The 26,516-nt window shown below is 47.3% G+C and overlaps 1 protein-coding gene across 3 annotated transcripts in view; it reads right to left on the reverse strand.

Moving 5' to 3' along the window:
• Positions 1–26,516, reverse strand: part of plxnc1 (plexin C1) — a 153,581-nt gene that overhangs the window by 98,748 nt on the left and 28,317 nt on the right. For all 3 annotated transcript variants that reach the window (XM_068004658.1, XM_068004657.1, XM_068004659.1), the window contains exons 4-12: positions 24,146–24,246; positions 22,857–22,986; positions 21,935–22,109; positions 20,795–20,903; positions 9,798–9,885; positions 9,638–9,718; positions 6,967–7,059; positions 5,385–5,472; positions 2,403–2,464 (exon numbers count right to left, since the gene is read on the reverse strand). In XM_068004658.1, coding sequence (XP_067860759.1) covers positions 2,403–2,464; positions 5,385–5,472; positions 6,967–7,059; positions 9,638–9,718; positions 9,798–9,885; positions 20,795–20,903; positions 21,935–22,109; positions 22,857–22,986; positions 24,146–24,246 — 927 coding nt within the window. The remainder of the gene's footprint in view (positions 1–2,402; positions 2,465–5,384; positions 5,473–6,966; positions 7,060–9,637; positions 9,719–9,797; positions 9,886–20,794; positions 20,904–21,934; positions 22,110–22,856; positions 22,987–24,145; positions 24,247–26,516) is intronic.

The raw sequence follows: 26,516 nt of genomic DNA on the forward strand, positions 1-26,516 counted from the left end.
GGAAATCAGAAAACAACTGGTGCTGAGGTTCTCAGAATTCCCTACGAATGTCTATTTTCTCTTTTATAAAAGACACCAATTTGGTGCAGCTAGCACGTGGTGCTGGTGCTCCCAATTCCTGATATCAGATGAGTCAACATGTAGAGGTATCAAACAGGGGCCGATTCCCCAGAGTGACGGAGTATGAAACCAGAGTCCAATTTAACACACGTGTCTGTTCCCGCTCCATCATTCATGATTAGCTCTGTCTGTGTAGCAGCGTGAGCAGGGGGTGCTGAATTATACTGGCTGATCACACTACCAGACGGGGTGAACGAGCACTGTGTATGTGTGGTCAACATGTGGATGGACTGAGATTTCCTTCTGAAGGGATGGGCCAGTCTACTGTCAATCAGAAGAATTGTAAACAATTTTACAACACCAAGTTATAGTCCAGCAATTTTATTTTAAATTCACAAGCTTTCGGAGACATGACTGACGATGCAGGAAGCAGCCCAATCATGTGCATGACTACATCTACACTAAAAATAATGGAAGGATGCAATATAATATTGGAAAATGTGAGGTTATGCACTTTGGCAGGAAAAATCAGAGAGCAAGTTATTTTCTTAATGGCGAGAGACTGGAAAGTACTGCAGTACAAAGGGATCTGGGGGTCCTAGTGCAAGAAAATCAAAAAGTTGGTATGCAGGTGCAGCAGGTGATCAAGAAAGCCAACGGAATGTTGGCTTTTATTGCTAGGGGGATAGAATATAAAAACAAGGAAGTATTGCTGCAGTTATATAAGGTATTGGTGAGACCGCACCTGGAATACTGCATACAGTTTTGGTCTCCATACTTAAGAAAAGACATACTTGCTCTCGAGGCAGTACAAAGAAGGTTCACTCGGTTAATCCCGGGGATGAGGGGGCGGACATATGAGGAGAGGTTGAGTAGATTGGGACTCTACTCATTGGAGTTCAGAAGAATGAGAGGCGATCTTATTGAAACATATAAGATTGTGAAGGGTCTTGATCGGGTGGATGCAGTAAGGATGTTCCCAAAGATGGGTGAAACTAGAACTAGGGGGCATAATCTTAGAATAAGGGGCTGCTCTTTCAAAACTGAGATGAGGAGAAACTTCTTCACTCAGAGGGTGGTCGGTCTGTGGAATTTGCTGCCCCAGGAAGCTGTGGAAGCTACATCATTAGATAAATTTAAAACAGAAATAGACAGTTTCCTAGAAGTAAAGGGAATTAGGGGTTATGGGGAGCGGGCAGGAAATTGGACATGAAGCTGAGTTCGGATCGGTCAATGCCCTGTGGGTGGCGGAGAGGGCCCAGGGGCTATGTGGCCGGGTCCTGCTCCGACTTCTTGTGTTCTTTAGATTTGTGGTTGGGATCAGATCAGCCATGATCTTATTGAATGGCGGAGCAGGCTCGAGGGGCCGATTGGCCTACTCCTGCTCCAATTTCTTATGTTCTTATGTTCTTATGTCACACCCTGAGGAAGAAAATCCCAATGGAGCCCACAGTAAAGGGAGGGATTCAGGAGCCTTCCGAGATAATGGTCAAAGGACAAAGGACCCTCCTGCCTTCATGCTCGGGGACTATTTATTTATTTATTATTATTTGTTCCTGGGAGGTGGCTGATTCTGGAAAAGCCACATTTATTGCCCATCCCTCGTTGCCAGGAGAAGGTGGTGGCGGGCCTTCTTCTTGAACCACTGCAGTCCTTGTGATGATGGTACTCCCTCAATGGCACTGTCTGATTTTCTTCTTATTCACAGTGATTGTTTACAACTGAGAGGCTTGCTAGAGAACATCTGAGGGCACTTAGTGTGGGGCTAAAGTCACATTTAGCCCATATTGGGGGAGAGGGGGAGTTAACTGTCTTACATAGAAAATACAAGCAAGAGTAGGCCAGTCGGCCCTTCGGGCCTGCTCCGCCATTCAAAATGATCATGGCTGATCATGTAACTCAGTACCCTGTTCCCACTTTTTCCCCATATCCCTCGAGCATTATAGAAACATATCTTTCTTGAAGGATATTAGTTCTTACAACAAATTACCAGATTTATTGACTACAGCTTCACAACTTGTCATTCAGTGGGATTTGAACTCACTGCCACTGGGTTAATAGCCTAAGACCATAACCACTAGCCAACTGTACCCATAAATTCAAAGACAATTAAACATGGAGAAACAGGGCTTTAGGAAAAGGGCAAACTAGATCTAGCAGTCTGCCTCCCACAGAGTGCAGAAGCTTGGTATTGACGTAAGTTAAATTCATAAAAATAGTGCCTTCTATGTAAACACAGCTTCACATTCGTAACCTTACACAAACATCTAAAATCAAGAGCCAATTAAGGCTTTATTTACATAAGTCCAACATAAACCATATTAACACTGAATATTCCTTACCGTACAAATCCTTTCTGACGTACAGAAAACACAGTCTGGCTTCTGGGTATCACAACTGTAAACTGTGAAAACAGAAAACTTAATACAATTGGAATGTGACCAACCATAAAACAAGGTAGCTGGTATTCCAATAACGTGGGTTAAGATGGAATCACTTGCTATAACTTCATACTTTTATTTTAAGAGCACTTAACATTGCAATGTTAATAGTTCACAATTGTTGTGGAGATTCAGGTTAAAGTTAGTAACAAGTGGACAACTTCACTCAGTTGCCATAAAGCTTACTGATTTTACCAAGACAAAGGGCATGATTTTATCTCGGAGTCGGGAACCCAGCTCGTCCATAGATATTCACGTGGGGAACCCGGAAGCCAAGTGAGTGCGTCACAATCTGCGATCGCAATCCAATTGAAGGTGAGTATTTGTGCTTCTGGGTTTCCCACATGTCAGAAGGGAAAGAAGCTGTGAATCAGAGAAGGGGGCGGGAGGGAGAGAGAGATCGTGGGCCTTGGAACAAATCCGAGTTGGGGGGTTGGTGGAGATGGGACGTGGAGGACATCGGGGTCCAGCCAGCGTTGGGGATCAGGGGGTGGTGGTGGTCAGCCATCATCAGAGATCGGGGGGGGGGGGGGTCAGTCAGTATCGACGATCAGGAGGGGCCCAGCATCGGTGGCAGGGGGGGTCCAGCATTGGGTGGGGGGGGGGTGGAATCAGCCAATCGCGGGGGTCCTGTCGTGCCAACATGAAACACTCCTGCTCCTTCGGGCCCAAAGGCAGTGTAATAAAGGCACTCACCTCATGGATCCGGCCCTTCCTGCTGTCTGCTTTCACCTGACGTGAATCAGAAGCGATAGGAACCCCAACAGGTAATGTTAAGTTCATTTAACTTTTGCAATACACAAAAACTTAAGTACCTTAACTATTTCAATGAGGTACATTGTCCCTCTAAGTATCGGCCCGCCGGCTTTAAATGAGGGCGGGTCTTCCGGGTGTCTGTTTTGCGCACGCATACAAACCTGCCTGGGTCAACCCTGGATGTGGGTGCATTGAAGCCGGGATGCAGTCCCACTCCAAGAAGCTGTTATTTTAACCTCCAACCCGCCCCCAACCCACCCGTTCTTGGGGGTTAAAATTACCCCCATGGTGATTGAACATAAGAACATAAGAAATAGGAGCAGGAGTAGGCCATTCGGCCCCTCGAACCTGCTCCACCATTCAATAAAATCATGGCTGATCTTCGACCTCAACTCCACTTTCCCGCCCGATCCCCATATCCTTTGATTCACTGAGTGTTCAAAAATCTATCGATCTCAGCCTTGAATATACTCAATGACTGAGCATTCACAGTCCTCTGGGACAGAGAATTCCAAAGATTCACAACCCTCTGAGTAAAGAAATTTTTCCTTATCTTGGTCCTAAATGGCTGCCCCCTTATCTTGAGACTATGACCCCTGGTTCTAGACTCTCCAGTCAGGGTAAACAGCTTCTCAGCATCTACCCTGTCAAGCCCTCTAAGAATTTTATATGTTTCAATTAGATCACCTCTCATTCTTCTAAACTCGAGAGAATATAGGGCCCATTCTACTCAATCTCTCCTCATAGGACAACCCTCTCATCCCAGGAATCAATCTAGTGAACCTTGGTTGCACCCCCTCTAAGTCAAGTATATTCTTCCTTAGATAAAGAGACCAAAACTCTACACAGTACTCCAGGTGTGGTCTCACCAGAGCCCTGTATAATTGCAGCAAGACCTTGCAATAAAGGTTAACATACCATTTGCCTTCCTAATTGCTTGCTGTGCCTGCATGTTAGCTTTCTGTGATTCATGTACATGTGTAAATCGAGCGGGGTGTAAAACGGACGGGTGTAAACCGGGAGGGTGTAAATTGAACGGGTGTAAATCGGACGGGTGTAAATCGGACGGGTGTAAATCGAGCGGGGTGTAAATCGGACAGGTGCAAATCGAGCGGGGTGTAAATCGGACGGGTGTAAATCGAGTGGGGTGTAAATCGGGCGGGTGTAAATCGAGTGGGGTGTAAATCGGGCGGGTGTAAATCGAGCGGGGTGTAAATCGGGAGGGTGTAAATCAGACGGGTGTAAATTGAGCGGGGTGTAAATCGGGCGGGTGTAAATCGGGAGGGTGTAAATCAGGCGGGTGTAAATCAGACGGGTGTAAATCAGACGGGTGTAAATTGAGCGGGGTGTAAATCAGGCGGGTGTAAATCAGACGGGTGTAAATCGGGCGGGTGTAAATTGAGCGGGGTGTAAATCGGGAGGGTGTAAATCGGGAGGGTGTAACTCGGGAGGGTGTAAATCGAGCAGGTGTAAATCGGGCAGGTGTAAATCGGAAGGGTGTAAATTGGGAGGGTGTAAATCGAGCGGGTGTAAATCGGGCGGGTGTAAATCGGACGGGTGTAAATCGAGTGGGTGTAAATCGGGCGGGTGTAAATCGGACGGGTGTAAATCGAGTGGGTGTAAATCGGACGGGTGTAAATCGGGTGGGTGTAAATCAGACGGGTGTAAATCGGACGGGTGTAAATCAGACGGGTGTAAATCGGACGGGTGTAAATCGGACGGGTGTAAATCGGGTGGCCGATTCCTTATTGTCCATCTTGCTCTACTGCCAAAGATCATTTTCACCCCCTCATGGTGTTACTATTAAGAGAATATACATGGCACTGACAGGAAGGCCTTGCAGTTATCGAGCACGGATACAAATTCGAATTTTGTTTATTGGGCCACAGGACTGTTGATTCTGTTATGCGGAACTGGCCATTCTGTGTATCTGGAATCCATGGGTTAGGATTTCAACTTCCTGCCCCGGGGGTTAAACTAATGTAACGGATCAAACGTCCATTATAGAAACTGCCAGAATTTAATCTCCATTACTTCAGGAGATAATGAAATGAGGTTTGAAACTATTGCTCACACCGTATGGCAGAAATAGCTCAAAGTTCTAAAGAACGGACTTTTTTTTATTACCTGTGATATTGTTAGGATTATCAATAACATCGGTGGAGTTTGTAGCGTGGACAACATTCACAGGAATTATCCGTCTCTCATCCTTGAACTGCAATTAAAAAGAACAATATTGATTTAATATAAAAGCAGAAAATGCTGGACACACTCAGCAGGTCAGGCAGCATCTGCGGAGCAAGAAACGGATATTTACAGGGAGGCAGGGGAGGGAGTGAGGGAGGGAACGAGAGAGGGTGTTGGGGTAGGGTGATGGGGGGGGAGGGTGCTGGGGGAGAGTGCCGGGGTGGGGGAGGGTCCGGGGCCCGGGGGAGGGTGCGGGGGAGAGGGTGAGGGGGGCTAGGGGGATGTGTGCAGGGGAACCCTGGCAAGACCGGGGATACAGAAGCTCTGCCGATTTACACCCACTCGATTTACACCCGTCCGATTTACACCCACTCGATTTACACCCGTCCGATTTACACCCGCCCGATTTACACCCTCCCGATTTACACCCATCCGATTTACACCCGCCCGATTTACACCTGCTCGATTTACACCCTCCCGAGTTACACCCTCCCGAGTTACACCCTCCCGATTTACACCCTCCCGAGTTACACCCTCCCGGCAGCTGTCAAATCCCACACCGTTCACCTGAGGAAGGAGGAAGCCTCCGAAAGCTTGTGAAATTTAAAATAAATTTGTTGGACTATAACTTGGTGTTGTAAAATTGTTTACAATTCTGGAGCCGGCAGCTCCCGTCTCCATTTCACTGTCCGGTTTCCCGATCCCTGGGAAACCCGGCCGGTCAGTGTTAAATTTAAATCAGGCTCCCAATCGCACTGTGGGGGCCTGATTTAAATATGATAATGAGGTGTCCGCCTCTCCAAGACAGGACACTGGCACGTCTCGCAGCATGCCGTAAATATGCCGAATTGCACATATGCGGCGGGTTGGGGACGCATTCTCTGATTTTTAGTGTTTAAACCCCCGACCTCCTCCCACCCATCATGGGGGTGTTAATATTGAGGCCAACATTTCAGGTCGATGACCTTTCATCGGAACAGGAAGATGTTGGAGACTTAACAGTTTTTTAAGAAACTACAGAGCCAGGAAAAAGGGAGGGGAGGAAAGAACAAAGGGGAAGGTCAGCAGTGGAGGGCAGGAGTGATTAAATGACAAAAGGGATGATGGTGCAAGGCAATGGGGGTGGTAATGGGACAAGTAAAGAAACAAAAGCTGGGCCATGAGGAGATGTAAATGGTAACAGCAGAACCATTACCAGCACCTGCTGTCCGAGCAAATGGAAGCAGTGGTTATGATCTGAAGTTATTGAACTCGATGTTGAGGCTAGAAGGTTGTAAAGTTCCTAATCGAAAGACGAGGTGCTGTTCCAATGAATCTCAATGCAAGCTCGAGGAACAACACTTCATCTTTCACCCTTTGACCAGCAAGTTAATAGATGGAAGTTCAAAGTTCAATCATGAATTGGTTCTACATTTTACTCAACACAGTGTAACAGTGGAAGACCAATGAAATGCTGAGGAAGTGTGCAGTTATCATCAGAAATAACTTTAATTAATGAACCAATGTAACAAATTACACTCACCTGAGGCTGGAGGCAATGGATGGTAGAACTGTCGATCCAGTTGGCCACTAGTAACTGCCCATTAAATTTACAGTTCAGGCGAATATTAGAATCCTGCAAAACATTGCAACGCTTAGCTTCTTCAAAAATAGATTCTTTAAGATGCAACTCTTTACGTTCTACTGCATTTTATTTAGCTTGATCAGCCTACCCTCGATTCTAAAAGGCCCCCAGTGCTCTGAGATTTCCAGAGGTACCCACTTTAGCCATTGGTCCTCAGTGTTTCACAATGGGGCTGCTCGCTCAGTGCTGCTGTGTGTTCCTCTTGGGTTGTGTTACAATTCAGGGCGCCTCTTATAAATCAAAACTTGGCCTTGTGTGTGTAGGGAATGGGTTGGAGTGTGTTTCGTGGCTGACAATCCACTAGTTATACCGGACAAAGCGTAGACTGTCTGTCACATGCTGCCGATCTCTGCGACAGAGAAACAAATATACATGGAAACAAATCAGGGTATAAATTAGTCTTGGTGGCGCAAAATGGACAACAGCGACTCGGCAGCATTCTCTATCACAACGGTAACAATGATCCAATGGAGTATAAAACGGGCGGCCAATCCACTATCGCCTGTTTTGCGCGACTGCCAAGACCAATTTAAACCTCATTGAATCAATCAACAGCTAAGTCCTTTCTCAGAGTCCTCCCCATGAGCTTAGAGAAGATAATGTCTTGGTGCAGATGGAGCTCCGATAAGGAACCGTGGTATATTGGAGGACAGCTGTTTGGGTCAGAGAAATCCAAGTGGAACAAAACTAGGAGCCATTTTCGTTTTACTGACACCTGAAGCATAAATTGCAGTTTTGATGCAGAGCCAAGGCTCTGTGGGAAATCAGAACCATATCGAGTGTTTTTTGGGACAGCACTGAGAATGAGGCCTTTTCATTAAGTGACTGAAAGTCTATTACTGATTGATAGATCCCACCACCCCGGCCTGGATCAAGAAAACCAGTCAGACAAGCTCCTCTGAATTCTTTTTGCAGAACTTGGGATGAAGTATTTCTCAGGAAGAAATGAGCAATCTTGTTCCTCAGCAAAAAATAGAGAACAGTCCTCGTACAAATTACGTAAATACAAGCTAACGGGGCAGAATTCATCCGTCTGCTCGAAGGCAAGAGGAACCAACTTGCTAAAACAGGAATTGGGCGGTTTAATGCTCATAACGTCTGTGAGGAGCAGACACTTGTTTTGAAGTCTAGTCTGTCAGTCAGATAAAGTAAGAATAACAACTAATAATCTTTACAACCTCCAGATACAAGGGATTGTAAATATACGTCATCTGGATTTGGGCAACTTGGGGATGTGGGCGTCACTGGCAAGGCCGGCATTTATTGCCCGTCTCTAGTTGCCCCTTGGGAAAGTGCTGGTGGGCCTTCTTCGTGAACTGTTGCAGTTCGTGTGGTGAAGGTGCTCCTACATGCTAGTGGTAATTTGGTAGGGAGTTCAAGAATTTTGACCCAGCGACGATGAAGGAATGGCGCAATAGGTCCAACGTGGGAGATGGCGTGTGACTTGGAGGGGAATGTGCAGGTGATGGTGTTTCTATGTACCTGCTGCCCTTGTCCTTCTAGGTGGTGGAGGTCACAACTTAAAATATTTACACAATTCAAAGCATCTTCAACTCTTTCCATTAGTAGTAAACAGGTATTCCCTCTGGCAGCCTTTACCTGATGAGATTATAGGAAGTGTTCTTGTGGTATTATCTCTTAACAACTTTGTAATCAAGAAGCTAGCATGTCAAAATACTTTTTCCATTCCTGGAGGACCTGTGACAGTGAATCAGATATCTAACCCCAAGCAAACATGCTGACTTTTAATGAAGGAATCAGCTCCATTTTGATGTTTCAAACCATTACATAAAACTAATGTAAACAAGGGAGACCATGGCACAAAACTCCAATTTTGTCACATACACTTCATTGCTGGATGCCCTTGATCTATCCCTTAGAAAGAAAGAACTTGTATTTATATTTCTGATCTGGAACGCACTGCCTGAAAGGACGGTGGAAGCAGATTCAGTAGTAACTTTCAAAAGGGAATTGGATAAATACTTAAAAAGGAAAAATTTGCAGGGCTACGGGGAAAGAGTGGGGGAGTGGGGGACTAACTGGATTGCTCGTACAAAGAGCCGGCACAGGCACGATGGTCCGAATGGCCTCCTTCCGTGCTGTAAGATTCTATGATTCTATAGCTCCTTTCATGACCTCAAAACATCCCAAAGAGCTTCACATCCATTGAAATACTGTTGAAGTGTAGTCACGGTTGTAATGTAGGAAACGTGGCAGCCAATTTGTGCACAGCAAGATCCCACTGAGCCATGGTTGATCCGTATAGTCCACGTGCCCCTGTTTATATTCCCTGGAACACTTTCCCCACTCCATATTCATCTTACAGATCTTTCCTAAGTGAAGCATGACTCAATCACAGAATAAGCATCAACCACTGGCTTTGAACAGACTGTATCACCAATGACCTTCTTCTACATTACAACAGTGACTACACTTCAAAAAAATACTTCATTAGCTGTAAAGCGCTTTGGGACGTCCTGAGGTCATGAAAGGCACCATATGAAAGGCAAGTCTTTTCTTTCTTTCTTTTACCCGCACGGTAGATGTTGGAGTGGTTTTTAAGCCTTACATTTAGTACTTTTGCATGTTTCAGGAAAATGCGAAGATCCTTGGTTGGATGTAATGTTGCTTTATCAACCTGAGGGCAGAACTAAAACAAACAATTAATCTTCTTAATTTTATGTCTTTTTTTTAAAAAAGCTGTGTTAATCTCAGTGATGACTTGTTACCTGTTCAGCAGTTTGATTACAAGGTGTATGTGTACATTTATGTTCTGCGACACACCAATGACATCCAGACTTAATGCATTCAGAACATCTGGTTAAAGAAGGGAGAATATGGACCTTTTATCAACAGCTGGAAATTGCAGTTATACATAGAAATACATAGCGGTTACAGCACAGACACAGGCCATTCGGCCCTTCCAGTCCGTGTCAGCATTTACCCTCCACACAAGACGATGCTCCTAATCACATGTTCCCATATCCCTTCATCCACCTATCCAATCTAATCTTGAATGTTGACATAGTTTCTGCCTCAACCAGTAATTCTAGAAGTGAATTCCTTACAACTCTCTGTGAAGAAGTTTCTCCTGCTCTCCCTTCTAAATCTTTCACATTTAATCTTGTATTATCTTATTTAACTACTTTGCGGACCCCCTCAAACTCACACCATCAGGATGGGGGGGGGGGGGCGCCATGGCTGCATTCACCACTTCATCCGAGGATGAGCAACATCACCAGCCTCGCCAGGCATGGCGTCCACCTCTGCCACGTGGAGCTCCACAACACAGAGCTGCGCCACAGGCACCTGCACAACAACATGGAGGGCAACAACAGAGAGAGCGACTTTGCTGGAGGCACTACCCTCGCAACAGGGTCTACAGACCGAGGCTCAGCTTCCTGGACCTCTCTGAGGAGCAGTGCATACGGAGTCAGTCCCCAGGTAGTCGCAGACGTCTGCAGCCTCCTTCATGCCGAGCTGCTGCCGGCTGGGCCGAGCAGCATCTCCTTGCCTTTCGCTGTCAAAGTCACCACTGCCCTCAACTTCTTCGCCTCCGGATCATTCCAGGGTGCCACTGGGGACATCGCCGGGGTCTCTCAGTCGTCTGAACACAAGTGCATAAGGCAGGTCACCGACGGCTTGTTTCGCAGGGCCTTGCACTAGATCAACTTCCCCATGGACGACCTCAGCCAGACGGAGAGGGCAGTGGGATTCCACACTGTGTCTGGCTTCCCACGGGTGCAGGGTGTAATCGATTGCACCCATATAGCAATACGAGCACCTCCACACGAGCCAGGACTGTTCATCAACAGGAAGGGCTATCACTCCATCAACACTCAGCTCATCTGTGACCACCGCAAGAGATTCCTTCACGTGTGCGCCAGATACCCTGGCAGCTGCCACGATTCCTTCATCCTCCGGGAGTTCAACATCCCGCCCCTCTTCCATGCACCGAACACCTGTAAGGGCTGGCTCCTCGGGGATAAGGGATACCTCCTGCACACGTGGCTCATGACACCTCTGAGGAACCCCACCACCAAGCAATAGCGTCGCTATAACGACAGCCACATCACTACCAGGTCTACAATTGAGCATGCTATAGGGCTGCTCAAGATGCACGACATGGCACAACAGAGAGGGGTGCCGCTTGAGGAGGCTCCATCCACATCTGCCACCCACATTGAGGAGGAGGAGGAAGAGGAAGAAGAGGCAGCGGAGGAGGAGGAGGAGCAACCCATGGGTAGAAGAGCTGTTCACCTGGCTGCTCGTGAGGCCAGGAAGTCACTGATATGTGAACAGTTCTCCTAACATCAGACAGTGTGAAGAGTCCAGTCCTCACCACCTGGATAGAGCAACGGCCACACCAGCTCCCCACCCCACTATTCCCTGAATAAAACAGTCCTGCAAATACACATACACCCACTCTAGAGTGACCCAATGGGTGGCATCAAGTGTGGGTGTTCATGGTGAACCTCATGAAAGGGCCTTATTACAGAAGCCAGTCAAGTAAGCCAGTTAAGTCATTGTTAGTAAAGGATGAAATCAGAGTAATAGTGAGAAAGGATATTGGCTCAGAAAATCAAGATGTAGAATCAGTCTGGGTGGAGTTAAGAAGCACCAAGGGGCAGAAAACACTGGTGGGAGTTGTCTATAGGCCTCCAAACAGTAGTGGTAATGTAGGGGATGGGATCAAACAGGAAATTAGAGATGCATGTAACAAGGGTACTACAGTAATCATGGGTGACTTTAATCTACATATAGACTGGCCAAACCAAATTAGCAATAATACTGTGGAGGATGAATTCCTGGTGTGTGTATTAGATGGTTTTTTTAGACCAGTACGTTGAGGAGCCATCTAGGGAACAGGCTATCCTAGATTGGGTATTGTGCAATGTGAAGGGGTTAATTAATAATCTTGTTGTGCGGGGTCCTTTAGGGAAGAGTGACCAGAACATGATAGAATTCTTCATTAAGATGGAAAGTGAAGTAGTCCAATCCGAAACTAAGGTCCTAAATCTAAACAAAGGAAACTACGAAGGTATGAGGAGTGAGTTGGCTATGATAGATTGGGAAGCTTCATTAAAAGGCATGATGGTGGATAGGCAATGGCTAACGTTTAAGGAACAAATGCATGAATTGCAACAATTATACATTCCTTTCTGGCACAAAAACACAAAAGGAAATGCGGCCCAACCATGGCTAACAAAAGAAATTAAGGATAGTATTAGATCCAAAGAGAAGTCATATAAAGTTGCCAGAAAAAGTAGCAAGCCTGAGGATTGGGAGCAGTTTAGAATTCAGCAAAAAAGGACCAAGATTGATTAAGAGGGGAAAAATAGAGTATGAGAGTAAACTTGCAGGGAACATAAAAGTGGACTGTAAAAGCTTCTACAAGTATGTAAAAAGAAAAAGATTAGTGAAGACAAATGTAGGTCCCTTACAGTCAGAAACAGGAGAATTTATAATGGGGAACAAGGAAATGACAGAGCAATTAAACAAATACTTTGGTTCTGTCTTCACGGAAGAGGACACAAATAACTTCCCAGAAATGCGAGGGAACCAAGGGACTAGTGAGAAGGAGGAATTAAAGGAAATTCGTATTTGTAAAAAAATAGTGCTGGAGAAATTAATGGGACTGAAAGCCGATAAATCCCCAGGTCCTGATAATCTGCATCCCAGAGTAATAAAAGAGGTAGCCATGGAAATAGTGGATGCATTAGTTGTCATCTTCCAAAATTCTATAGATTATGGAACAGTTTCTGCAGATTGGAGGGTGGCAAATGTAACCCCACTATTTAAAAAATGAGGGAGAGAGAAACAGGGAACTACAGACCGATTAGCCTAACATCAGTAGTAGGGAGAATGCTAGAGTCTATTATAAAGGATGTGAGAACAGGACACTTAGAAAATCTCAACGGGATTAGACAAAGTCAACATGGATTTATGAAAGAGAAATCATGTTTGACAAACCTACTGGAGTTTTTTGAGGATGTAACTGGTAGAATAGATAATGGAGAACCAGTGGATGTGGTGTATTTGGATTTTCAGAAGACCTTTGATAAAGTCCCACATAAGAGGTTAGTGTGCAAAATTAAAGCACATGGGATTGGTGGTAATATACTGGCATGGATTGAAAATTGGTTAACAGACAGGAAACATGGAGTAGAAATAAATAGGTATTTTTCGGAGTGGCAGGCAGTGACTAGTGGGGTACCGCAGGGATTGGTGCTTGGGCCCCAGGTATTCACAATATATATCAATGATTTGGATGAGGGAACCAAATGTAATATTTCCAAGTTTGCTGATGACACAAAAGGCGATTTAGACAAGTTGAGTGAGTGGGCAAATACATGGCAGATGCAGTATAATGTGGATAAATGTGAAGTTATCCACTTCGGAAGGAAAAACAGAAAGGCAGAGTATTATTTAAATGATAAGAGATTGGGGAATGTTGATGTACAAAGGGATCTGAGTGTCCTTGTACACCAGTCACTGAAAGCAAACAGTTAGGAAGGCAAATGGTATGTTGTCCTTCATTGCAAGAGGATTTGAGTACAGGAGCAAGGATGTCTTACTACAGTTATACAGGGCCTTGGAGAGACCACATCTGGAGTATTGTGTGCAGTTTTGGTCTCCTTACTTAAGAAAGGATATACTTGCCATAGAGGGAGTGCAGCGAAGGTTCACCAGACTGATCCCTGGGATGGCAGGACTGTCGTACGAGAGAGATTGGGTCGACTCGGCCTGTATTCACTCGAGTTTAGAAGAATGAGAGGGGATCTCATTGAAACATATAAAATTCTGACAGGGCCAGACAGACTGGATGCAGGGAGGATGTTTCCCCTGGCTGGGGGGTCCAGAACGATGGGTCACAGTCTCAGGATACGGGGTAGGACATTTAGGACTGAGATGAGGAGGAATTTCTTCACTCAGAGGGTGGGAAACCTGTGGAATTCTCTACCACAGAAGGCTGTGGAGGCCAAGTCACTGAATATATTTAAGAAGGAGCTAGATAGATTTCTAGACACAAAATGCATTGAGGGGTATGGGGAGAGAGCGGGAATATGGTATTGAGATAGAGGATCAGCCATGATCATATTGAATGGCAGAGCAGGCTCGAAGGGCCGAATGGCCTCCTGCTCCTATTTTCTATGTTTCTAAGCATGGCCAAGATGTGGCAGTAGTGGTGACAATAATAATATTTAAAGTGAGTTTAACAAAAAGCAAATATAAATAAAAAACATGACCAACCGTCAAACCCCCTTGTGCATCCCCTTCGTGCTCATAAAACCTTCGCCTTTCGCTTCCGACTGGTCACGTGGTGCATCCCCTGTGGCTGCTGCAGAGGTAGTGGCAGGTTGCTCTTGTTCATGCCCTGACCGATTAGATGCTTTGGTTTTACGCCCTCTGGGTTACGGTGCCTGTGAGGGCCCCTCAAAGACTGCTCCACCTGCACCTGCGCAGGGGCAGACTCGCCCACCTGGAGAGGAGGCAGCACTGCGGGTACTGGTTGAGAGGGGGGCAACGGGTGAGACGTGGGGGCACTTTGAGTGGCGTCCCCACTTCCATGTCTCCTTTCACCACCATCCCTCCCCTGGGCCAGGCCCACATCACTCCTACCACCCTGCTGGACGACAGTTTGGAGGACATGTGTGAAGCCTTGTAAGGCCAGTGCCAGAGTATCTGCCTGCCTGTTTAAGGCGGCAGAATGTTGTTCACCCTGAGTCCGAATGGCTGTTGTCAGGGCCTGAATTGACTCACTTGAGAGACGTGCTTGAAGCTTGATGGAGGCTAGCCTTCCCTCCATTGCAGACGTTCCCGCACTTACCTGCGACACTATCTCAAAGATGCCCTCACGTTCTTGTGACTGTATCTCAGAGATCCCCTCCTGTACCTGTGCCACCATTCCACTCATGAAGGAGTTGGACTCCTCCATCCTCTGCGCCATTGTGGAGAGTGCGCATGGCACCTGTTCCAGCCCCTTGCAAATGTGCTGCTGCCCCTCAATCATTCTCCTTTCAATGGATGGCCCCCAGGGTTCAGCATCTGTGACCAGCTGAGCAGAGCCTGGAGAAGAGTGCTCCCACCGACGCAGACTCTCCACAGCTGCCCCTGCCACCAGTGTCTGCTCGTGCTCACATGTGTGGTAACTCACCAGGTGCCAACCCAACTAACTGAGGACTGGGACCCACCGAGGTGTGAGTATCTGTGCTGGTGGATGGCTCGCTCAGATGTGATGGTGCACCCTCAGAGGCCAGTAGGCCCTCTGAGGAATCGCCCTCCGCTGTCGCAGCGGTCGTTGAAGGCCCTGAAAGAGAACAGAAGGCAATATTAAGCATGATGACAGATGTGTCATGCTGCGATGAGTATACTGAGGTGCTGAAGATGGCAAGGCATGTTAACATCAATTCATATTGTGAGTCCTGAATGTTAAAGTTCTGTCACCAGACGTTTGTCGGGTGCCAGTCTCGGCGTCCCTGACGGACAGGCACTCGAGGGTGTGTCTCAGCTCCAGCGCCTCCTGCTCCGCATCTGTGAGGACGACAATCTGTTGTGGCCCCCCTCCGGTCCTCGCCCTCTCCCGTGCATTCTGGGCTCTCTTCTCCCATAAGGGGAGAAAGTACAGGCATGAGTGAGTGATGGTGACATGGCCAACCAGTTTGTGTGCGGCTGACCATGAAAGAGATGCATCAGAGGGTGAGTATGAGATGGAACCATGAGATTGTATGAGGATTGGGGTGAGTGGTAGTGGTGGGGTGAGTACTGGGGAGGTGAGGAAGTGCTGAGGAAGTGCAGGTAAGTTGAGGATGAGCTTTGAGTGGGTGTGAGGAGTGATGTGATAGAGTAGTGTTGGCAGTGCAGAATGAGTTGGGGGGTGGGAGCGGTGATGTGGAAGATGGAGTGTAGGAGAATGAGTAAGTGTACTCACTTTGGCTGACCTAGTTAAGTCGCTGAAGTACTTCCTGCACTGGATCCAGGTGCGGGATATGTTGCTGCTGCTGACCTCCTCTGCCACCTCGAGCCAGGCCTTCTTGGTGGCAGAGACAGGCCACTTCCTCCTGTCCGCCAGGTAGAAGATCTCCCTCCTCCTCCTCACCCCATCCAGTAGTGAGTCAGATATAAAACAAGGACTCCTGTTAACATCATGATCAAGGAGCTTTGCCTCGCTGCTGAATTTGAATCAATTTTCTTACACTGCTCTCAGCGATGGCTCAGTGCTAGTACTCTCACTTCTGAGCCAGAAGGTCGTCAGTTTAAGTCCCACTCCAGAGACTTGAGCATATAATCTAGATGGACAGTTGAGTGCCGTACAGAGGCAGCGCTGCACTGTCAGAGGTGCCATTGATCGGAGGAGATGTTAAACTGAGGCCCTGTCTGCCCTCTCAGGCGGACATAAAAGATCCCATGACACTATTTCAAAGAAGAGCAGGGGAGTTCTCCCTGGTGTCCTGGCCAATATTTATTCCTAAAACAGCTAAAAAACAGATTTTCCTGTCATTATCACATTGCTGTTTGGGGGATCTTGCTGCATGCAAATTGGCTGCTGGATTTCCTACATTATAACAGTGACCATACTTCAAAAGTACTTTATTGGCTGTAAAGTGTTTTGGGACGTCCTGAGGTGGTGAAAGGCTCTATGGAAATACTAGTTCATTTTTTTTTCATCTTTTCTCTGCAACAGGAAGCAACTTACCCACATCAAATAGAATAACCAACACCCATGGTCGGAAAAGCATCGTTCAATTCAGTGTGGGTTTTTGCTCCCAAAACGGTGTTTCTACCCCCTCCCCCATCTGCCCCGAGCTCGAAACATGCCTGGGCTCAGACACGGGTAATGGCGGAAGACAGGTGTCAACCGGCGCTGCTCGCTATTTCCCAGCAAGGGGACGGGTAGCCTAGAGGCTCTGGCAATGGAGTAGCAACCCAGAGGTGGTGAGTTCAAAACCCAACATGGCAAGTTGTAAATGTGAATTAAATAGATCCTGTAATTTGGGGACTAGTACCAAGAAAACATGACCCCGAAAGCTTCCAAAGACTGTCAAAGATACTAATGTCCACCACAGGAAGGAACCTGCCACCTCTTACCTACACGTGACTCCAGATCTACATTAGGTGGTTGACTCTTAATGCTGTCAGGGCAACGAGGGTTGGGCAATAATGGGACAATAGATACTGCCTTGCCAGTGTTGCCAACAGCCCATTAACCAAAAAAAATTAGGGATCCTTGGATCAAAGTTCGGACAGCATCTGTTCAGTTCTCCCCAGTGAGCCAGCCAACAGGAGGACCAGAATCAGTGGACTTCCTCCTGCCTGCGGTCGAGCACCCCAAAGATACTTGGTCCCTCTAATAAACTGCAGGAACCAAACTTCTGCAGGCTGCTCCCACTTCCAGGTAGGCCCCAAGAGCTGTTCCTCCAACAGACTGCACCCCCTCCTCAAAAGCAAGTAAGTTTGCAACCCCCACCCCAGAAATAACCTTGTATCCCAGTTAAAATTGGTTCCACATAACACCAACCAAGAAAACACTCAGGTTCTCCCCAGCAGCCAACCCAGCATGTGATACCCCCTCTGAAGACTGTGATGAAGCAACTGGACTTGCCACATGCCCTAACCCAGAAGATTACAAACTCCTACAGGCTGAACAAAGCTCGAGGATATCTTCTTTAACATCGACACATTGCAGTCAAACCTTCCCAAACTGCAACCCTTAAACACCCAGACTTAGCACCGTTTAGATGAACTGAAGGGTCTTTTCAGTGTAGGTGGCAGAAGCCAGGCAGTGTCCCACATCCAGAGACCAGGAGGTAGCAGCAAAAATAGACAATCTCAACGCCTATGGACATCACAACAATATTTGCATCTGCAGCATCCTGATGGCCTGGAAATATATAGACTCGTGTCCTTTGCTCACAATGTTTCTTGGAACTGGATCTTGAGAAGACAATGGATCTGACACAGGGCAGGGCACACGGGCACTCTCCTCTATTTTCCACTGACTAGCAATGTCCCAGAGTGTTCATATGGCAAGGTCAGATCTTCCAATCCAAAGAAACTGTCAAGGTCCAGGCTAGAATCAGGAGGCTTCACCCCCACAATCGCTGCATCTCAGCTTTCACACAATTCTCCCCATTACTGTTTTCAATAAGTCATTTCGAAACATGATAATGTTTCTCCAGATCCAGATCACTGATTGTAGGATGCTGCACCTGGCGACATTAAAATCTTGATGACGACTCCTAATTATCCTTTGCAGCCCCTGCAGCAACCAGGACAAGAGTGTCAACATCACAACACTTCGAGAATGCCTCCCTCCTCCAGGGAGGAGGCATTCAACCTCTTAGGAGGAGACACATGGCTCAAGAGGAATGTCAGTGCTACTCCACCAAAAATATCAACATCAACCTTACAACAACATTGCCACAGCCGACAATACCTCAATACAATAACGAGATTGTACCTAGAGGGGCCTGTCATTGTTGGAAGATGATCTCAGCTTATTAGGCCAAGCAAGAACCCATAAAAACTGCCCACCTAGTTCTCCTGTAATCCCATGTTATGTAAAATGAACTTGTATTTATATAGCACCTTTCACATCCTCAGGACATCCCAAAGCACTTCAATGAAATGTAGTCACTGTTGCATTGTAGGCAAATGCAGCAGCCAGTTTGTGCACCACAAGGTCTTAAAAACAAAAATGATATAAACAACCTGATCATCTGCACAGTGGAGTTGGTTAAGGATAAATGTTGGCTAAGATACCGCGAGAACTCCCCTGCTCCTCTTCAAATATTGTCGTGGGATCTTTTACATCCACCCGAGGTGAGTTTAACATTTCATCTGAAGGACGGCACCTCTGACAGTGCAGCACTCCCTCAGCACTGCCCCTCTGACATTACAGCACTCCCTCAGCACTGCCCCTCCGACATTACAGCACTCCCTCAACACTGCCCCTCCGACATTACAGCACTCCCTCAGCACTGCCCCTCCGACATTACAGCACTCCCTCAGCACTGCCCCTCCGACATTACAGCACTCCCTCAGCACTGCCCCTCCGACATTACAGCACTCCCTCAACACTGCACCTCTGCCATTACAGCACTCCCTCAACACTGCCCCTCTGACAGTGCAGTGCTCCCTCAGCACTGCCCCTCTGACAGTGCAGCGCTCCCTCAACACTGCCCCTCTGACAGTGCAGTGCTCCCTCAGCACTGCCCCTTCGACATTACAGCACTCCCTCAGCACTGCCCCTCCGACATTGCAACACTCCCTCAGCACTGCCCCTCTGACAGTGCAACACTCCCTCCAGCACTGCCCCTCTGACAGTGCAGTGCTCCCTCAGCACTGCCCCTCCGACATTACAGCACTCCCTCAGCACTGCCCCTCTGACAGTGCAACACTCCCTCAGCACTGCCCCTCCGACATTACAGCACTCCCTCAGCACTGCCCCTCCGACATTACAGCACTCCCTCAGCACTGCCCCTCCGACATTACAGCACTCCCTCAGCACTGCCCCTCCGACATTACAGCACTCCCTCAACACTGCACCTCTGCCATTACAGCACTCCCTCAACACTGCCCCTCTGACAGTGCAGTGCTCCCTCAGCACTGCCCCTCTGACAGTGCAGCGCTCCCTCAACACTGCCCCTCTGACAGTGCAGTGCTCCCTCAGCACTGCCCCTTCGACATTACAGCACTCCCTCAGCACTGCCCCTCCGACATTGCAACACTCCCTCAGCACTGCCCCTCTGACAGTGCAACACTCCCTCCAGCACTGCCCCTCTGACAGTGCAGTGCTCCCTCAGCACTGCCCCTCCGACATTACAGCACTCCCTCAGCACTGCCCCTCTGACAGTGCAACACTCCCTCAGCACTGCCCCTCTGACAGTGCAACACTCCCTCAACACTGCCCCTATCACAGTGCAACACTCCCTCAGCAATGCCCCTCTGACAGTGCAGCACTCCCTCAACACCACCCTGAAATGTCAGCCTGGATTATAGGCTCAAGTCCCTGGAGCGGGGCTTGAATCCACAATCTTCCGATTCAGAAGTGAGAGAGCTACCAACTGAGTTAGCGCTGACACCTATAAGTGCTCTTAGCCTGTTTAATTACTCCACCGTTGAGACATTGCCCCTGGTGGTGCCCAATGCCCAAGAATTCAGCATTGCTCAGCTGGAACCTGTGTGATAACTAAAGTCAACGATGGAAGATCGATGATTGCTGGGAATGAATCGATAGATTTTTGGAATCTAAGGGACTCAAGGGATATGGGGATCGGGTGGGAAAGTGGAGTTGAAGATCAGCCATGATCTGATTGAATGGTGGAGCAGGCTCGAGGGGCCGTCTGGCCTAAACCTGCTCCTATTTCTTATGTAACGTCCATCAGCAACCTTACTGTGCAGACACATCCCTCAACACCAGCTCAACTCCAGACTGGATAGAAGGTAGGAGAACAAACAAAACTAGGCCTCATCCCCTTGGCAAACAGAAGGAAGTTTGTTCTAAAGACTCCTATCCTATATTCTACTGCTGAGAAAGCACCTAAATTCCAATGCAACTCAATAACAACATAAGGGGAATGAGTGAAGAATCTGATGTTTTAGCAATAGGATCTATGCAACCGATACAGGCCCTTTTCTGAAATCTTGTTTTTCTAAACAGCCGTTTTCTTCTTCTAAAATAAACCAAAGGTACGAATATATGTAAATGAAGTGCTAAACTTACGGAACATTATTAAGCCGGACGGTCGCAATCTTGTAACAGTTATGTACTGTGACATTGGTGGAGAATTTCAAGGAGCTAAATTCAACAGATGCCTCTATGATGATTGGATCTGCAAGAAACAGGCAAGAAAAGGTGTTAAAGTGTTTTCACATTGCGGAATTTTGAGGCCTGATTTTAACTCGGGACGGGCAGGTTGTGAGATGGGCGGGAAACCCACTTGTAGAAGGGAGTCTGAGGCCCAGGTCAGTTTAACTCCTGGGCCTCATTCACATTTCTCTGCCTGAATCCGTTGGGAATATGATGTTAAGAGCTGACAGGCGGGAGCGGGAAATCGGGCGGGAGGCGGGAATGGTTGCCTGGCAAGGTAAGTGGGGGGGGGGGGGCGCCCGGGCAGATTAAGGCCAGAGAAAGTGGGAGGGAAAGCCCCGGGGAAAGAGGAGGCCCCAAGGTTTCCTTGTTGGGCCAGGAGGTGAACTCCAGCTCCTCCTGGGCCTTAAGAACAAGGTAAAGAAGATGCTCACCTGGGCCTCTTCAGTTCGAATGCTGATTGCTGCCAATTCGTGCTGGAGGGTTCAGCACTGCCGGGGCCTCCCGATCCCGGGAGTTAAAATGGCGGTGGGCGGGAACGTGTCGGGGACGCAGCGCGAGCTCCCCCCTCTCCGCCCTCCCCCCAACCTTTTTAACTACCCACGCTGTTCAATCCGGGCTAAAATCAGGGCCTCAGTTACAACACTAACAATAACTTGCATTTATATAGCGCCTTTAACATTGTAAAACGTCCCAAGGCGCTTCACAGAAGCGATTATCAAATAAAATTTGACACCCACCAGAGAATTAAACACCAGAGAATTAAATTATTCTGAAGGTTTGACGATTTGATTGAATGGAAATCTAATTATTAAACGGTGATATCGACAGATCAAATACAAAACTTAGATGCAAAAGAACACACAGAGTCCCCTTTCTATACCTGAGTCGTTCCAGGTTAAATGCTAAACAGTCGATGCTTTGCAAGAATGATCAATATCATTAATCTATTCTTTGGAAAAGTCAGACTGTTTTTAAAAGGATGTCAAGGATCTCCCCAAATCCAAGTGATTCAGACCATACTGAATCTCTCCCAGTGGGACTACACCTTACCTGGTTCATTCTCTAGCTGAGTGTAAATATTGTTCGACAGTCTGCAGGGACAGTCGTTTGCGTTTGTGTATTTGCCAATACAAATTACTTCCTTGTTTCTGGCCTTCCTCATCGTACAAATTGCATTTTCCTTAATTAGAGTGCGGAGTTTCTCTGTTACTTCTATTTTAAATAGCTAGAAAAGACGTTTGACATGAAAATACAGTCACAATATACCTTTGAATAGGCTTAACGCATTGCAACAGCAACAACTTGCATTTGTATCGTGCATTTACGTAGAATTACATCAAATTTACAGCACAGAAACAGGCCATTCGGCCCAACTGGTCTATGCCAGTTTTTATGCTCCACATGAGCCTCCTCCCTCCCTACTTCATCAACCCTATCAATATAGCCTTCTATTTCTTTCTCCCTCATGTGTTTATCTAGCTTCCCCTTAAATGCATCCATGCTATTCGCCTCAACTACTCCTTGTGGTAGCGAGTTCCACATTCTAACCACTCTCTGGGTAATGAAGTTTCTCCTGAATTCCTTATTAGATTTATTAGTGACTATCTTATATTCATGGCCCCTAGTTTTGGTCTCCCCCGCAAGTGGAAACATCTTCTCCATGTCTACCCTATCAAACCTCTTTATAATTTTAAAGACCTCTATCAGTTCACTCCTCAGTCTTCTCTTTGCTCGAGAAAAGAGCCCCAGCCTGTTCAATCTTTCCTTATAGTTAGAAACTCTCAGTTCTGGTGTCATCCTTGTAAATCTTTTTTGCACCTTCTCCAATGCCTCCATATCCATTTTATAATATGGAGACCAGAACTGCTCACAGTATTCTAAACGTCATCTAACCAAGATTATATACAAGTTTGACATACTAAAACATCCCAAGGCACAATTTCCAAATTTAAAGCCATTTTTGGACCATTACCTTTGCGCTGTTCAAGGAATAATCTATTGCCGAAGGCGTAAAGGTTACTCTTGGACAGCTGTTTTGTTCTGCCATGGTAATCCAGTGGACTGTGTGATTTGAGTTTTCACATTCATTTTCAAAGGAGCACCTTTAAAAAATGGCAACTTCTTACAAATAGTATTGAGCAGACTTATATAATGATACCGCTCGTAGCTCAAAGTCTTTTTGTAGTGTTCAAAACCGAATCAAAGAGGAATATTGGATAAATTCTTGGTATACAACAAAGTAGACATGTTCATTTTACATTTCTGTTGAGAAGCTGTTGTATACTGTTTGTATTTTGACACGCTGCAGATGGGTTCACTCCTCCAGACACAACTGAGCTTTGGAGGTCAACGCCAAGGTCACTCTCTGAGTTTGACCTCTCTGACATAACCATGGCTCTCAGACCTTGGGTTTTCAATCAACTGTAAAACTGACCTTGGAGCTGCTTTTTTTGGTAGCGAGAGTCCAATTTTTTGGAAGTTGCTGTCACATCCAAAATGGACAATGGGGACCCATGAGGAAGAAAAAATGTTTAAAATTTGCTCTAGATCTTAATTTGGGCCGGTTTTCAGGCCCAGGCTCAGAGCTGTGTGACCAGCGCGTGCCCGAACTGAGAGACCTGAGGATCGATGGAAATTGGTCCTCGATCCTAATCAACATTCCGATGCTGGTCACACCTCCACAGGCAGCTCGCCTGAGCGAAGATAGGACCGGCAGCGGCACTCAGGTATGTCCCGGGAGGGGGAGGTTGGAGCGGGCTATGCTGGGGGTGGTGGGGGGGGGGGGTGGTGTTGGGGAGAGTGGTCATGATTGCTGTGGAGTCGGAGTAGTGCTCCTACTCCTCCTGGCTCCACAGGAAGGGTTTTTTTTTATATTGACGTAAAAGCCCAACTGGTTCACTGATGTCCTTCAGGGAAGGGAACCTGCCGTTCTCACCCGGCCCGGTCTATATGTGGCTCCAGTCCCAGACAATGTGGTAGACTCTTAATGCCCTCGGAAGTGGCTTAGCAAGCTACTCAGTTGTACAGATCTTCCCCACCAGGGATGTGAATAAATACAGCCTTGTTCACCTCTCAAGAATGAAAAGATTTTTTTCTTAAAAGTAAAATGGAAGGGAGAAAGAAATTTAGATACTCATGATCCCAAATGCACTGTTCTTATTTTGTTACCAATGAGACCAACACCAGTGATGTACAGAGGCAGCACTATACTCCAAGAGTTGGACTCGTTTATTGTTAACCATCTATGTTGCATAAACAAACCTTTTCTTGAGAGTACACCAACCACAAAATGGATCCAGGGCAGACAAGCAATCAGTGCAGGAAATATATTGGTCACAGGGTGCCACTTTCAACCGTCTCACCTACAGACACAAGAGAGCAAGGACACAAATGAGAAATGACAAGTTATAATCAATGCAAAGATGCTGAAAGATTTTTTAATTCATTCTCGGTGCAAGGCCAGCATTTATTGCCCATCCCGAGTTGCCCTTGAGAAGGTGGTGGTGAGCCGTCTTCTTGAACCGCTGCAGTCCGTGTGGTGAAGGTTCTCCCACAGTGCTGTTAGGAAGGGAGTTCTAGTATTTTGACCCAGCGATGATGAAGGAACGGCGATATATTTCCAAGTCAGGATGGGATGTGACTTGGAGGGGGACGTGCAGGTGGTGTTGTTCCCATGTGCCTGCTGCTCTTGTCCTTCTAGGTGGTAGAGGTCGCGGGTTTGGGAGGTGCTGTTGAAGAAGCCTTGGCGAGTTGCTGCAGTGCATCCTGTGGATGGTACACACTGCAGCCACGATTCGCCGGTGGTGAAGGGAGTGAATGTTTAGGGTGGTGGATGGGGTGCCAATCAAGTGGGCTGCTTTGTCCTGGATGGTGTCGAGCTTCTTGAGTGTTGTTGGAGCTGCACTCATCCAGGCAAGTGGAGAGTATTCCATCACACTCCTGACTTGTGCCTTGTAGATGGTGGAAAGGCTTTAGGGAGTCAGGAGGTGAGTCACTCGCCACAGAACACCCAGCCTCTGACCTGCTCTTGTACCCACAGTATTTATATGGCTGGTCCAGTTAAGTTTCTGGTCAATGGTGACCCCAAGGATGTTGATGGTGGGGGATTTGGCGATGGTAATGCCATTGAATGTCAAGGGAAGGTGGTTAGACTCTCTCTTGTTGGAGATGGTCATTGCCTGGCACTTGTCTGGTGCGAATGTTACTTGCCACTTATGAGCCCAACCTTGGATGTTGTCCAGGTCTTGCTTCATGCAGGCTCAGACTGATTCATTATTTGAGAGGTTGCGAATAGAACTGAACACTGTGCAATCATCAGCGAACATCCCCATTTCTGACCTTATGATGGAGGGAAGGTCATTGATGAAGCAGCTGAAGATGGTTGGGCCTAGGACACTGCCCTGAGGTATTCCTGCAGCAATGTCCTGGGGCTGAGATGATTGGCCTCCAATAACTACTACCATCTTCCTTTGTGCTAGGTATGACTCCAGCCACTGGAGATTTTTCCCCCTGATTCCCATTGACTTCAATTTTACTAGGGCTTCTTGGTGCCACACTCGGTCAAATGCTGCCTTGATGTCAAGGGCAGTCACTCTCACCTCACCTCTGGAATTCAGCTCTTTTGTCCATGTTTGGACCAAGGCTGTAATGAGGTCTGGAGCTGAGTGGTCCTGGCGGAACCCAAACTGAGCATCGGTGAGCAGGTTATTGGTGAGTAAGTGCCGCTTGACAGCACTGTCGATGACATCTTCCATCACTTTGATTGAGAGTAGACTGATGGGGCAGTAATTGGCCAGATTGGATTTGTCCTGCTTTTTGTGGACTGGACATAACTGGGCAATTTTCCACATTGTCGGGTAGATGCCAGTGTTGTAGCTGTACTGGAACAGTTTGGCTAGAGGCGCAGCTAGTTCTGAGCACAAGTCTTCAGCACTACAGCTGGGATGTTGTCGGGGCCCATAGCCTTTGCTGTATCCAGTGCACTCAGCCATTTCTTGATATCACATGGAGTGAATCGAATTGACTGAAGACTGGCTTCTGTGATGGTGGTGATATCAGGAGGGGGCTGAGATGGATCATCCACTCGGCACTTCTGGCTGAAGATGGTTGCAAACGCTTCAGCCTTGTCTTTTGCACTCACGTGCTGGACTCTGCCATCATTGAGGATGGGGATGTTTACAGAGCCTCCTCCTCCCGTTAGTTGTTTAATTGTCCACCACCATTCACGACTGGATGTGGCAGGACTGCAGAGCTTTGATCTGATCTGTTGGTTGTGGAATTGCTTAGCTCTGTTTAGCATGCATGTAGTCCTGTGTTGTAGCTTCACCAGGTTGGCACCTCATTTTTAGGTACGCCTGGCGCTGCTCCTGGCATGCTCTTCTACACTCCTCATTGAACCAGGGATGAACACCGAGCTTGTTGGTAATGGTGGAGTGAGGAATATGCCGGGCCATGAGGTTACAGATTGTGCTGGAATACAATTCTGCTGTTGCTGATGGCCCACAGCGCCTCATGGATGCCCAGTTCTGAGCTGCTAGATCTGTTCTGAATCTATCCCATTTAGCACGTTGGATGGTGTCCTCAGTGTGAAGACAGGACTTCGTCTCCACGAGGACTGTGCGGTGGTCATTCC

The sequence above is a fragment of the Heptranchias perlo genome, chromosome 24, assembly GCF_035084215.1.
Source record: "Heptranchias perlo isolate sHepPer1 chromosome 24, sHepPer1.hap1, whole genome shotgun sequence".
Classification (NCBI taxonomy): Eukaryota; Metazoa; Chordata; class Chondrichthyes; order Hexanchiformes; family Hexanchidae; genus Heptranchias; species Heptranchias perlo.